Below are 14483 nucleotides of genomic sequence, written 5' to 3' on the forward strand. Positions count from 1 at the left end.
GTGAGCAAATCTATTGTTTTTTTTAAACGGTCAACCCGAAATATGTTTTACATGATCAACATCATAAAATAATTTATTTATACATGAGCAGCTCGAAAGAAGATGTTTTTCTATGAATATCTCGAAGGATTATTTTTATAATATAGACGATGCCTAACCTATCAATGCACATAACTGTTGTGTTATATTAAAGTTTGATTTTTAGTATTGGCATTTTTTTAACTTCAAAACTTTTTTTAAACCCTTACATCCTAAATAGTTTTGTTTATTATAAACGAAAATATAAATGTTCAAGCACATACATTGTGGAAAGTAATTCACAAGTGGCGAATTTAGGTTTTTGTAAAGTGGTGCGTCATGTACAATACTTTCATTTTTCCAGATATGTTTTTAATTTTCTCAAATGCAGTTTTGTTTATACTCAGCAGTCCTTTTCACAAAAAATCGTAATTGTAAAATTAGTCGTAACTTATGATGTCATAGTAGAGTTAAGTATTGTGACGTCAAAACTTACGACTAATTTTACTCTTACGATGTTTTGTGAAAAGGGCTACAGGTTTAATACCAGTTAAGAGCTATAGATGTCATTTCAATGTTGATTAAAAATCTTACCAACATACATACAATAGATTATAAGCGTCTCATTTTTGTTGTGCATATTTGCAGTTTTGTAAATTGCCACGTACGTATGAAATTGATCTAATTACAATAGAGTTATTTGAAATATAATCCATATCTGCATGCAGTAAATTATGCTGATGCAGGTGTTTTGCCCGAGGTTACGTTGATATTTCCAAGTCCCAATTTTTACAACCATATATGTATATGCAATCTTCTTATACTTGTATCCTATTAGATTAATTATATACTTTGTGCATTTATGGGTCATTAGAATACAACGAAAGACTGAATTGACTCTATAAAGTACCATTTAATTGAACAATTATACCGTTAAGAATCTCTTAAGTCGTGATTAAAAGGTGTGAAGAGCTAAAGTCACGTGTCAAAAGGTACAAGTAGGGGATAGATTGGAAAGTAATATCTTAAACTTTTATACCTGAGAGTTAAGAAATGTAGTTTTTATCAGGTAGAAACGTATGCACCTAAATACATCCAAGTAAGCCTCGAAAAAAAAAAACAGGCTAATATTGCAAACACACCGATATCCGAACGCATCAAGATTGGGAGGGGTATTGTATACGGATTGATACAGAGTAAAAATTATAGTGTGACTTGAATTTGTAGAAAAAATGATAAAATACTCCAGTGATAGATTATTTCAAGTAATATCTAACAATTTTATTGAATTGAACACATATATAAATACAAAATCAAGTTGATGAAATCACGACCAAGTCCTAAGTCACAGCGGTAAACTAACCTTACCCTAACGAGTCCGTCTTAATAAAATGAGACCTTCTTTTGTTTCAAGTCCAGTAACTTTTAAGACAATACACGGCTTGTACAGATGTCATCTAAGAGTCAAAGTTGACCCATTCTATAATGTTTTTACTATCATGAAAGCTGAAATCTCATTGGATGATCAGAAAGGTCATGTGAACAGAAAGTAAAATGATATATTGTTAGATCCTAAACGCGGTGACCGAATGGAATGGTTATAGTAGGTCTAAGTTTGAATGATTAAAAAGTACGAATGCTACCGTTTGATGTTCACTTTGTTGAAATTTAGTAGGGCTTGGCACTGAAGTGTAGAATTGGATAGTCATATTAGTAATCTGCTGTTGATTTGCGATGAAGACTAAGAGAGACTACTCTGGAGAAACACTAAAGGAACACAAAATTATAAGCTTCTTACGGCAAAACATGTTACGGTTTAACATGTGATATATAACAATACATAGGATAATATGCCTCTCAACTAAAGGCAGAAACCCACATCATGAAAAAAAATATAAAAATAAAGCTGAAATTTATTTTCGTGTTTTCTTTTCCACATCTTAATCAGAGGTCTTATAATGTATATTTATATATATTTTATACTTTCATTCAAAAATCGAATACTGAATAGTTTCTTTATCTAGTATATTTAAAAAAAAACAATTGTAGTAAAATACATCTATCGCACTAGGGAGATTTTCAATATCCACGTGAAGCACAATAAATTGTTTCATAGTAATAAGGTCGTATAGAATTAGTCTAACTCCATCACAGACATGTACCTGTCCACATCCAGGAGATATTAGTCATTATGTGTCTTCGTATCGTCATTTGATTTTTTAGTTTATTTTGAGGAGGTATCAACGTTCTGTTACCGTGGATTATATTGCCCTTAATGTCGGGGCATTTCAGAGCATACTATAAGGCGTGTTTACACTTTTTGAAGACCTTTCAATGATCTCTGTAAATATTTAATTCTTTATATTGGTTATATGATGGTGCATTTGTTGCGTTTCACGATATCTGTTCCTTTTTCTATAGAGGAAAATTTCGACAAAAAATCGTTTAATTGAATCAATGTGACATGCTTCTCTTTTTTGTAAACAAATGTTGTTGTAGGATTGAATAAGCAAGCGACTCAACACCAGTTTAAAAATTATTTATTTCAACAGTTTGGAAAAAAACAACAAAGAAAGATAAAGGTAGAAAAAGAGGACGGAATGAAATATACAAATAAGATCTACTGAAGGACGGATGAACTAATATAACATTGAATGTACAAGATAATATAGCACGAATGGGCATGGTCAAAATCTTTACCTTTATATCGAATTGGCCCCATCATGGGCGATTCCTTATAATAATTATTGGATTCATAACGAATGCAAGTTGTATATCGCAAAATGTAAACTCGATTCATTTAATTTCAACATCAAAGCAACCGAACCTAAGCAAGTTTGTTATATTTTTGAAACTAAATAAAGCTTCTAAACCTCTCTTTCGACCAATATGACTTTACCAACAATGCGACAAAATCACACGACAACCATACATTCGCAAAAGCGATTTTTTTTCATATCAATAAATCGTTCAACATTTTCCTGTGGCGTGAGATCGCAAAATATTTAGCCGTCCAAGAAACGAATAAAACGACCAATTCATGGAGAATAATTGTTAACACCTAAAATAACAGAATCCTTAAGTAGGCTCTTTTCACTTGAAGAAAATGACTAAAAGAAAGAATTATCCTGTTCAACACTACACTGAAAAATCTTGAAAAAGACACCTATTCCTTTTGCTATTATTTCATTGAAGTGTCATTCTTTGTATGAATCAGGCAGTGGGTGATATATGGTATTAAAAACCCACCCCAAAGTTTGATTTGATTTTTTGCACCATCAGAATCAAGGAAAAAAAGACACGATTTTCCTTGTCATTTTTATAAATTGAGTTACAATTTGATAGAAATATACTAAAAATGGACATTTCAAGGGCAGGTAACTCTACCAAAAACTTAATTTATCAGATATTCTATTGAAAAATTTCTGAGGAAATAAAAAAAAGAAAAAGCATCACTGAGTGAAATTATACTGTAAGGTCGGTGGGTTTTTGATATTCATGTTTCTGACTTCGTAAAATCTTCACATATATTTGATTCTAATGCTGCTGCTGATGATGAGAGGTTAATTCTTGAAACACGTGTACAGTTGAAGTTTGCAACACATATAAATGGAATTTTTTGTACATATTTACTTAAAGCCTGGTTATACAAATGTGAAAATACATGAATTTGGCTTACTCTTTGATTCTCCTTAAAATAAAACTTCAGTTACTTATTTTAAACATCTACAAAAACATCACATAACACCTCTATTGCATAACTAAAGATATCACAAGCATTGAGTACCGTTCTGTTAAAGAATCGGGCAATTGGGTGGCACATCAAGATTTTCAAAATGGTCTTCTTTGCCACAGATATATTAAATACATCTAGAAAACAACTGAAAAGCTATTTAAATTTACCCTGAAGGATTGTGACGTAGATATTTTTTGACTGGTTATATAAGGAAATCGTGCGGGAAAATTTTCAATCATCAATTTCATAAAAAACAAATTTTACAAATACTTTGACGGTTATTTGTGGAGGTTATGAAGTATAAATACTTAGCTATTGCAATAAAATCTCTGTGTTCTTTTCTCCATGTGCCACACCTTACACAAATTTTGTCTGATTCTTAGAATGAGAAGTATTTAACAATAAGAATAGATTAACGTACAAAAGAAATACAGAGTTCACTACAACGTTTCCATTTAGTATGTCGGAACCGCTTTTCCTAGTGAATGGTATCAAAATGTCGATACTTTATTATTCTTTCCAATCTGGTTACAGATCCAACACGAAAAGATAATGCACAGCAACTAAAAAATAATACGTGGAGAATATTTTATCTTTTAAATGAAATTATCAAAAAAGTGCTTCAGATCTATAACATTACAGCGTAAAGTTTTAAAACGTAAGATATTTAACAAAGTTCCTTTTTTTATATGTACACTTCAAAATGTTCAAGACTAAAGAATTAGCATAAACAACAAGCAAATTGATAACTCGAGCGATACAGCAATAGAAAAAAACTTTGTGCTTGATTTGGCTTCCTATTTCGATATTTTTTGTTCTTGTATTTATTTTTTTAAAGAATACATTAGATCTTCCTTTGTATTTGATATTAATGCTGCTGGTGAAATGCTACTCATTGAAAATCATGTACAACATATCTAAATTTACAATATTATATTATTGTATTTAGAAAACATTGGAATATTTAAGTCTTAATTTCATATGATTTATTGTAAATGTATATAATATGTTTTTTCCTCTTCCACAAGGAGATTTATTTCAATCGTAATCATTTATAACAAAAATCAAAATTTGTCATTTGTTGATGTGATGTGTGATTCTGTCGAAGCAGGCCATAACCCTACAGCTAATTCACATTGTACATGTACTTACTTCTACTACCACCAGACCGGAAGTAATACCAATAGCAAAGGACTTGTTGTTTCTGACCAGATCAACAAAGGCTGCTCCACATTCCTACGTATGATATTAAACATGTTTTTTTTGTAAATTCTGCGAACATTGTTTAGAAAATAAATACAACTCCTTTTCCCAAGTGTTGAATCAAAATACCGATACACAAATAAATTTTGTTTCACTATATTTTTACCTTGGTGTTTCATGGCACAAATAAGATTTTGATATTTTTTTCTTTATTCTTATTTAAACGGTGCGAAAGATCATCGAGCTTAAACAGAAAGCATACGGTAACATTAATTTATACAGTAAAACCTGTCAAAAAGGAAACCCTTTCCGGACTTTAAAATTTGTTAAAGTTAAGGTAGAAGTTCGGTTTACTAAGGTTCAATATACATTTACATTGATGTAAAGAAAAAAAATCAGGTTTACATAATGTTTTCGGATTATTCAGGGTTTGGTTTTCTATATTACCTTATCGACGTATGAATTAGTAGGTAATGGATTATTATAGCAGCCCGTAATGGAGGAAATGTCACCAGATTCAAGTTTACTTCTGTCCAACCCAGTACAACATGACGGTGGTATTTTGTTCTTAGAAGCTCCATCAATATGTTGGTAGTCACAGCATTTAAACTAAAACAAAAATGTAATGAATCGCGAAAACATGTTTTGGTAAGAAATAGAAAATATCTGTCTTTTGTAATCTTTGCATTATTATTACTTTATTTGAATTCCATTTATTTGTGCTTGAACATTTTGTTTCAAAAATATAAATAGATAATAATAATAAAAAACAACAATAAACAATACAGTAATACACAATACTACGGATATCATTATTATTCTAAACAATACAACGTGTACTTGTCTTATATCGGAAGGTTTGAGGGATCATCTCTATAAACTCATACAAATAACCTCTCTATCAACATCAATATATCGTCATCCTCTCTATTGTACACTTACGATAATGAATACAGCATCGATCAGTCTACTGATGAGGTCATCAGCGTCGATTTTCGTCAGATCCGTTGGCATTTTGTACTTCTCAGTCAGCTTTGAAAATCCTTTTGAGACAGTTTTGTCGAGCTGAAAAAGAAACTTCCACTATTTATACGACATGAGAAAATTAAGGAAGCAACTGCCAGAGATAAAGTTACATTAAATGGAATACGTTTAAGCATGGCGCTTGCTATTATACGGTTCGGTCCACTTGAACCACATTTTTGAGCTCTGTTATTGGTTTGCATTCAGGAGTTCGTGTCAGATGACGAAGAAGACAAACCGGAAGTAGAATTAGAGGAAGTTGGTTCGTACCGGTTAATGGATTACAAGCTAGGTATTACCTGGAACAACGTCAGAAAAACTATGCCCCTCTTTTACATCCAAGTAATTTGACCAAACTGTCAAAATTAAATTAAATACATGCACAGGTTCCGAGATTAGGCATAGTATGTCTCTTTGATCATATCTTATCAGGTTACAAATCGCAACTAAAAATAAATAACAGAAACTAACCTTTCCTGACAAGAGCAGGGACACTGTCACTATCTCTGCGATGGTGATGATAATAACAAAAACGGAATACTGGAAATATTCAAATATAAAAATAAATGCAAATTTGGCTTAAGTATCTCTGATTAAATATATGAAAAAGGAATTCAATTCGAATATCATAGTTGAAAGAGAATATAAATCTCGAGGTGGTACTATAGTCTTTAACGTGGTAAACTTGATTAAATATGTGTCTTCTATTCTGATTTTTCCTTAGAAAAGACGTATCGATTTTTTTTTATTATTTATTTATTTATTGTATAAGTAGCGTTTTCACGGACCCTTTTGATAAATACACGCAACAAAATATAGAGTATTATTGAAGCAATAAACTTACCAGAACAAGCATGCATTTTACACTGCAGCAGGAACCGCACATACCAAATATCCCGATCAGGAAAATAACACAGCCAAGAACGATTAACCCGATTGCAATATTCCCCACCTCGGGAATTTGTTTAACGAAGTCTCCAACGACATCTAGGAATTCTGCACCACCTTTCAGTAGCCCACCAATAACTGCGAGGCCTAGACCTGTTAGCTGAAATAAAATAAGCGGAGCGTACCTTAAATCACGGATACTAACCGAACTGATTAAATCTAGGCGTTAGATGTGTGTATTCTTTAATTGTTTGTGTGTTTTCCGCGTCATCTAATGTTTTTTTATCTGTTTCTTGATTATTTTTAATCTTATTTTGGGTGAAATAGAGGAAATTCTCAATGAATTTTGAAAAAAAATCAATATGCATAAGTGTAATTGATTCGTACCGTGCCGTGCTAAAATTTAATAAATCATGCTTTTTCCCCTATGTTTAAATACTGATAACTTTGTAAAAACGTTAATAAGCAGGTGCTAAAATTTAGCGTTCGTAGAAAAAAAAACATTTGACTTGAACATTATACATTAACTATTTTTAACATTTTTTTTATGGTCTTTGTCCCTGGATAACATTCTTTTTTATTTTCCGCTAGAATCAAGGCTCCCTTGATTTCTTTAAAACGGTATATCTTGCAAATTTTCAGCATTAAGGTTAAAATTTATAAATTTATAAATTACTAAAATTTAATGTTACTTATTGTGTGTCATATGAAATATGTTAGTAAGAAGTATACATCGCCTAAATTAGTTGACTTAAAATACACCCAAAAAAAGGCTTCATATTTTTTTATATTAAGTTGTTTTATGGGTCTATATGGTTGAATGTATAATTATTTATTTCAATCTGTCCGCTCTTAGGAGATAATTCATATTTCTATTGTATTTTAGTATTTACAGAGTTATCTCCCTTAATTTTGAATTTTACAGTGCATTCTATATAAATTATATCTCCTAAGAACAAGGTTATATGAAAAGCAGCATGCTAATTTCTGTTCAATTTAACATTTTGAACAAAACATAAAAAATAATAATATGTAGGCTTTCAAACCATGACACACATTTTGCATGATTCTTATCCGGAGTGCTACTCAATATTCTTAACCATTAAAGGCACAAAAATAACAGTGGTTTATATAACGTCAGTTGCACGTCGAAATGTATATCCGATTCAGCCAATTTTATTGTTATCACTATCTTTCCAAAAAGGGAGAACTTTGAATTGAGCTGTGCAATAAACGCCCTTATAGAGTAACCAAGGGAACCAAGGTTATAGCGGTAATGAAAGGAATGTAATCTAGGGACACAGACCAGGCATGGAAAACAGACATACACAACAAAGAACATAAAGTAGCTAAAATCATACATACAATGTAACAAAAGCATATATGAGGAACTCGGACTCTACTAAAAACTTGGAGCATGGACAAGGTGCACCGGTAGGGTAAGCAATCCTATAGCAAACAGTCTAAATCTCTACATCTACAATCTAAATCTAAAGTTTTAAGGACTTCTCTGTCTAAGAATCAGGCAAAATGTGCATAAGATGTGGCACATCAAGATAAAAAAACACATAGATTTTATTGCATTAATCAAGTATTTATACCTGATAACTTCCAGAAGTAAGTGTTTGTAAAATTTGCCTTCAGGATATTGATAGGTTAAATTTAGTTGAAATGCACAATGGAAAAATGGCGGGAAAATTTTACCACACTTTTTCCCGATATAAGCAGTAAAAAATATCTACGTCACATATGCTTCATGATAAATTTAAATATCTTTTCAGTTGTATTCTAGACGTATTGAATATATTTGAGGTGAAAAAGACCAAATTGAGAATATGATGGGCCACTTATTACCTGATTCGTACACAAAATAGTACTTAATTGATTTTGCTTATGTCTGACATTGTTTTACTTTTACTTTTGTTTTTGTTTGTTTTTTTTTTGTTTGTTTGTTTTTTTTTTTTTGTTGTTTTTTTCTTCTTTCTAAATAACAATATCATTAGATGGCCAACTCTTTGTACTAATCAAAGGGATAAATATCGTATTAATTGCAGATTTAAAAAGCAATACACTGCATTTCTTTTACCTGGATTATATCCAATTATCACTTGACAGCATAAATATTCAAACAATATGGAATTCAATATTTAAAAAAAAACATTAAAAATCCACGATAAAATAAAACTGTCCATAGAATATACCGTTAAACTCTTGATAAATTAAGCTTTTGTCTGGAAAGGTATGGAGAGAGTGCGTGGGAATTGTTTTACGTTAATATATAATTCTTTACGACAAACGTGATGATTTTTCATTCAAAATTGTCAACTTTCCTTTCATTTATGGCAACATCCCTCCAGCACCTGCGTATGGAGTGTCCACATCACAATTCATACGTTATGCCAGAGCTTGCCGAAACTACGCAGACTTTTTGTATCGCGTTAGAACTCTAACAAATAGGCTTCTGGAACAGGGTTATGTTGCTACAAGATTGAAGTCATCACTACAGAAGTTTTATGGTCGTCATCATGAATTCGTGGATCGTTATAGTGTATCCATCTGCACCATGAAAACTGACTTATTCAACGGGTCATAGTTTTCCTTTCCTCGTTTGTCTACCCGGGACTTGACTTTTTATGAGCAACTCGGCGGGTGTTTCTAGCAAAGCAGAGGACGCTTACCCTACCGGTGCACCTGGTCCATGCTCCCACTTTTTAGGGGAGTCCGAGTTGCTCATTTGCTTTTGTTACTTTGTATGTATGATTTTAGTTACTTCATGTCCGTTGTTGTGTATGTCTGTTTTCCATGTCTGGTTTTTGTCCAAGGATTACATTCTTTTGATTACAGCTATAACCTTGTTTGATTACTCTTCCAAATAAAAAAATTCGATTGAAAAACTGAGCGTTTCAATATTAGTCTCTCCCTCTCTCTCTCTCTCTCTCTCTCTCTCTCTCTCTCTCTCTCTCGCTGGTTTAAATAGAACGCTATGTTGAGAAGAAGAAAGAAACGGAGACATTTGGAATTACGGTTTTGTCCAAATCGACCCAAACAGTAATTTTAAGATTAAAAGCATTCTGAATGTAATAGAATGTCATGTGTTGTTCTTCAGAAATAAAGACGCAAATAGTAATTTCACTGTTAAAATGGTAGTGAAAATAACAAAGCAAACATTTTGTTTTTGAACTATCAGATGGCATATGACAAAGCTTATAAAATTTCACGCAAAGAAGACGAGATTAAACATCAATCGTCTATGATGTCAGTATTTTTCAGACTTTATTACACTAAACGTAATATATCTCGTCTTTTGTTTAACAGGATAAAACTTCTTCAAAGGCTGTTGTCAACATAAAAGTGCAAGTTTATTTGCATATTTATAAATCCTATATCTATAACATGTATATCCTAACCATTTAATTTGGCGGGAACAAGAACCCACTGATGAACGATTAATAAGTATATATTATTTCCTTTGTTACACTACATCGTATATCGTGCAATGGCGCCCCGTGCAGGTCCGGGTGTTAAAAGAATGGGTCTACAGCAGCGCTAAGCTTGTCGTAAAAGGCGACTAAATAGTGCTGAGCAACTGGATGCGTGCCCCAGGTGGTGGAATGGGGTACCCCTGGCATGTTACATGCTAGGGTTGTCAGGCTATGATACTAAAAAACCTGACCGCAAACCATAGTGGTGCACCATGTTGGGAAAGATGTCACGTTCCTCGCACGTTAAAGAACCCTGCTGAGGTATTCGATAGGAGTAGGAACCTTTGCGCTCCGCCACAGGAGGCTAAATTGCCCGACCTTACCCATCCCCTCTTTTTTCTAGTGGCAATAAAAATTTGTCGACCCTATTATCCTTGTGTCTCATCCTTTTTTTTTCATTTCATCATGATATCATGTTCATTTTATCATCCTTTTCATGTTCATTGTCTGAATATAGCTTAAATATTGTTCCCCGGACGCTAAACCCCAACAAACAAACAAACAAGCATATCGTGCAATGGCAGGTACAAGGCGTCTAGCAGTTTGAGGCCCACCCCCTTTTTTTGTTGGAAATGTTGTTATCCTTGAGTAATGTTTGGGCAAAAAATATATTGATTTTGTTTCATGAAAATAAAATTTCTAAACAGCTATACCTATGTGATGACAGTTGTGCAATTGTTATAAAGTAATCTCAACTAACACCTTCAACCTAACCACAACTATTTAAATGTTGAATTATGCAAGTGCAGTTAAATTTTAACGTGATTTACGCTCCTATTGATATAATCGTCCAGCAAGTACCATAAAGATGTCACTTAGGCACGTTTAAGTGGGTACAGACAATACATATAAAAAAAAGAATAAGGATAACATTTGGTATACTTTATATATTATGCTCTTACTGTTGACAACCTTTTTATGTTTACAGGCGCGTAGCTGAGGCCAAATTGAAGTGTAGGCAAAATTACGGCAGGGGCGAAGCCCCCTCCCCCACCCCACCCCACCCCCCCCCCCCGCGAAGCTTAGCGGAGATAGCGTTTTAGAGCATCATTTATGCCTCTCCTGGATGTATTTTAAAAAAATGGGCAAAATTAAGTGCAGACAAAAGCTGATATTTCGATCAAAGAAAATCTTCGATATCTCCTATAACGCACGCTGTGTGTCTGCATTAAAAGTTCAAACAATCACATTCTAACAGTTGACCTCACTTCCTAAAAATGTCACTTCCGACTGAAAGATGTTGACCCATTTATTGTTTGACAGAGAATCTACATAAGTAGGACGTCGCTAACGCTCCGTCCCTACTATGTGTAATTTAATCTCATCCTCATTTTGCTAGAAGTATGAGCTGCAAGTTGATGACATTCCTTACATCGGTATGAATAACCTTAGTACGAACAAAAATACACATTAACGAATAAGGTCTCTGCTTAAGTAGGCTACAGCTTAAACAGTATGAAACATTGAGTAACACCATTCATTTACGTTTTAGAAAATTTTAAGTATGTTTTAAATCTTTTGTTTTTTAAGATGACACTCCCATTTTCTAAATTCGTCTCTTATCAAATTAATTTTACACGCCTCTAATACAAAGTAATGCAGCGTGCGCCTCCACTGAAATTTGCAAAGCACGGGTTGTGAGGGGTAGATTAGGGCGGTTTTAGATTGAAACTTTAATTTTTCGCTAAATTTTACAGTAACAGATATCTACATTGCACCACTCTAGAAGAATATTTTAAAAAATTAACCTAAAAAATTTAATTAAACATTTAATTGTGCGTTCCCTAATCTAAAATCCTGGATCCGCTCCTGCTTACTGAATCATGTTTCTTGAGTTATGATTCCAGTGCGTCAGTTTATTAGTTGTTTTTCTTCATCTGAATATCGGCAAATAAATACCGAAGTGAATCATCAAATTAGACTAATTTCACATACAGGAACGAATTTTTAATATTTTAATGGATTGACGATTTTCATGTTAGAAAGATACGAATAACACCTCTAAAATTATATACAATAAAAACAAGAATAACTGGAAACATGGACCAGGTGCGCCGGTAGGGTAAGCGTCCTCTGCTATTCTAAAACACCTGCCGAGTTGCTCATAAAAAGTCAAGATAAAATAGGAAAAATAACAAACAAACCTCATGGATAACACAAATAAACTAAAAGTAAAGTAAAAATGATAAATAACATGGACTCCATAAAACACTGGCAGTATAGACCAGGTTCGCCGGTAGAGTAAGCCCCCCCCCCCTCTGCTTTTCCAAAAAAACACCCATCGATTTGCTCTTATGATGTCAAATCAGGCTTAAACCGACACTACGGCATTCTGAATGGTCTGTTATCATGGTGGAGATACCCCTACAATAACGACAAAGGAGTTCATGGTGTTGACTATAAAATTTTGGGAGTGATAAATTTAGTCATGTGGTAACATAAGCTAGTTCTGTGTACTGAGTTCGGCTATGTAAAGGACTCTTGATTCCATATGCATTGGTAGAAGTAGTGTTGCCACAGACAATAAGAAATTCACAATTATAAAAGAGATGTCATCGCGTTTGTCGTTTGGTTAAGATCAGAGTTTTCCTTCTTTGGCGATATATTATAGTCAGATTTAAGTTGCTGTAAATTATAATGAAAGAAATTGAGGAAAAATTCTCTCTGGGATTCGCTCATCATGATTGAACAAGTGGTCTTTGTTTCAGAAAATTTCTTAGAAAAACAAAATTGGCACCAGAAGTTTCTTTCTATCTAGCATAGTTTATTGGCTGAAAACTTAAAAAAAACCCTGTAATTTTTTCTCCTGTCAAGGGCAATAACTCTTACAAGGAGTCGTCTGACACCATTTATGCCTGAAGACTTTTGTAGTCCTAATAATAAGGGTGCACTATACAGTTACATTAAGGCGCACTGTTTCGCACACCAAGTTACCCCTGTCAAATTATGTAAAACTTAAAATTAAAAATTGGAATTTGGTGGATATATGGATTAAATGTAGATAAGCATTTATACATAGACAGATGTAATATATGTTATGGTAAACAGGTGTAATTTAAATGAAAAATGGTATCCGGAAAGGTTCAGTCCCCTGTCGTATTAGGTTCTCTCCTCAGCATCAGATGGCTGATTTTCAAAATACCTTATTTCGCACGAACTTTTGGGACTAAAATTGTGAGAGAATGAATCAAAAAGGGTCTTATTATTTTTACATTTTTTCCACCTACTCCATGCATGCTTTCATCCTGTGGTAGTGTCTAAGTGCCTGATATTTTATAAAACATAGTATTTGGCTGTTAATTTTGGAAAGGCACCCCTGATTTGTACTAAAACTCAGTATTTTTTTTTGTTACCAAGGCTACTGGATTTTATAAGAATAATCACTAAATTACTTATAAATGACTTGAACCTCCCCACACCAAGGATTTAGAAAATATGCACTTTTTATAACAAAACACTAGAAATTTCTGTGTGGACTGCCTCAAAACAGCTTTATTTCAACAAAATGAGACCAACTTTTCACAAATGACCTAACTGTATTGTACTACCTAAAGATCATTTCAACTATTGAAATTATTTGGCTAATACGGTTTTGGAGATATATGCGAAAAACTACTGTCTGACCCCTATGTTCTATTTTTAGTAACAGCGGTCATGTTTTTCGACGGAACAAACATCCCACATCAGTTCTACGCAGCATACCCGAAGAAACATTCATACCAAGTTTGGTTCCAATTGGTCGACTAGTATCAGAGAAGAAGAGTTTTGAAAAATTGTTAACGACGACGGACGCCTACGGCCAGGTGAGCTAATAACATAGCCAACATCACTTAAATTTGCAGAGCTTAGAATCTACAAAGTGTATCGAAAATGTCCTTTAGAATTAGAAAACTCATGAAACATCATTTGGCTTCTGTTATTGTTTAAATTGCTAAATATATATGCATAACAAAAATTACAAAATAAATTTAAGTACGAATCTTACCACAAATATCAAATTGAAAATCACGAGGAAAACTCGGGCTAAATTTTGCCCACAGCTATAGTCAACCATTTTTAAAGAACTTCCAAAGATGACGATAATATCTGGTTGTAAAAACAAAATGCTATCAATTATCAAAAAACCAACAATG

General features: G+C 33.0%; 1 protein-coding gene across 1 annotated transcript; it reads right to left on the reverse strand.

The window, feature by feature from the left end:
* Positions 1–2542: 2542 nt before the first annotated feature.
* LOC148617209 (CD63 antigen-like) lies at positions 2543–14483 on the reverse strand. Its single transcript, XM_088584687.1, has 7 exons — positions 14336–14483; positions 6825–7028; positions 6452–6520; positions 5900–6022; positions 5405–5566; positions 4907–4990; positions 2543–4317 (listed from the first exon to the last, which is right to left on the reverse strand). The coding sequence occupies exons 1-7, from the start codon at positions 14402–14404 to the stop codon at positions 4246–4248; spliced, it is 783 nt and encodes a 260-aa protein (XP_088440813.1). The 5' UTR covers positions 14405–14483; the 3' UTR covers positions 2543–4245.

Source organism: Perna viridis, chromosome 5 (assembly GCF_037379345.1).
Source record: "Perna viridis isolate PV_CMFRI_1.1 ecotype Kerala chromosome 5, ASM3737934v1, whole genome shotgun sequence".
Lineage (NCBI taxonomy): Eukaryota > Metazoa > Mollusca > Bivalvia > Mytilida > Mytilidae > Perna > Perna viridis.

Coding starts and splice junctions, on each gene's coding strand:
- LOC148617209 (XM_088584687.1), bottom strand. CDS start 14,404: ATGGTTGACTATAGCTGTGGGCAAAATTTAGCCCGAGTTTTCCTCGTG. Junction 7,029..14,335: donor TTTTCAATTTGATATTTGTG/GTAAGATTCGTA, acceptor ATTTTATTTCAG/CTAACAGGTCTAGGCCTCGC. Junction 5,567..5,899: donor TCGATGCTGTATTCATTATC/GTAAGTGTACAA, acceptor TTTTTGTTTTAG/TTTAAATGCTGTGACTACCA.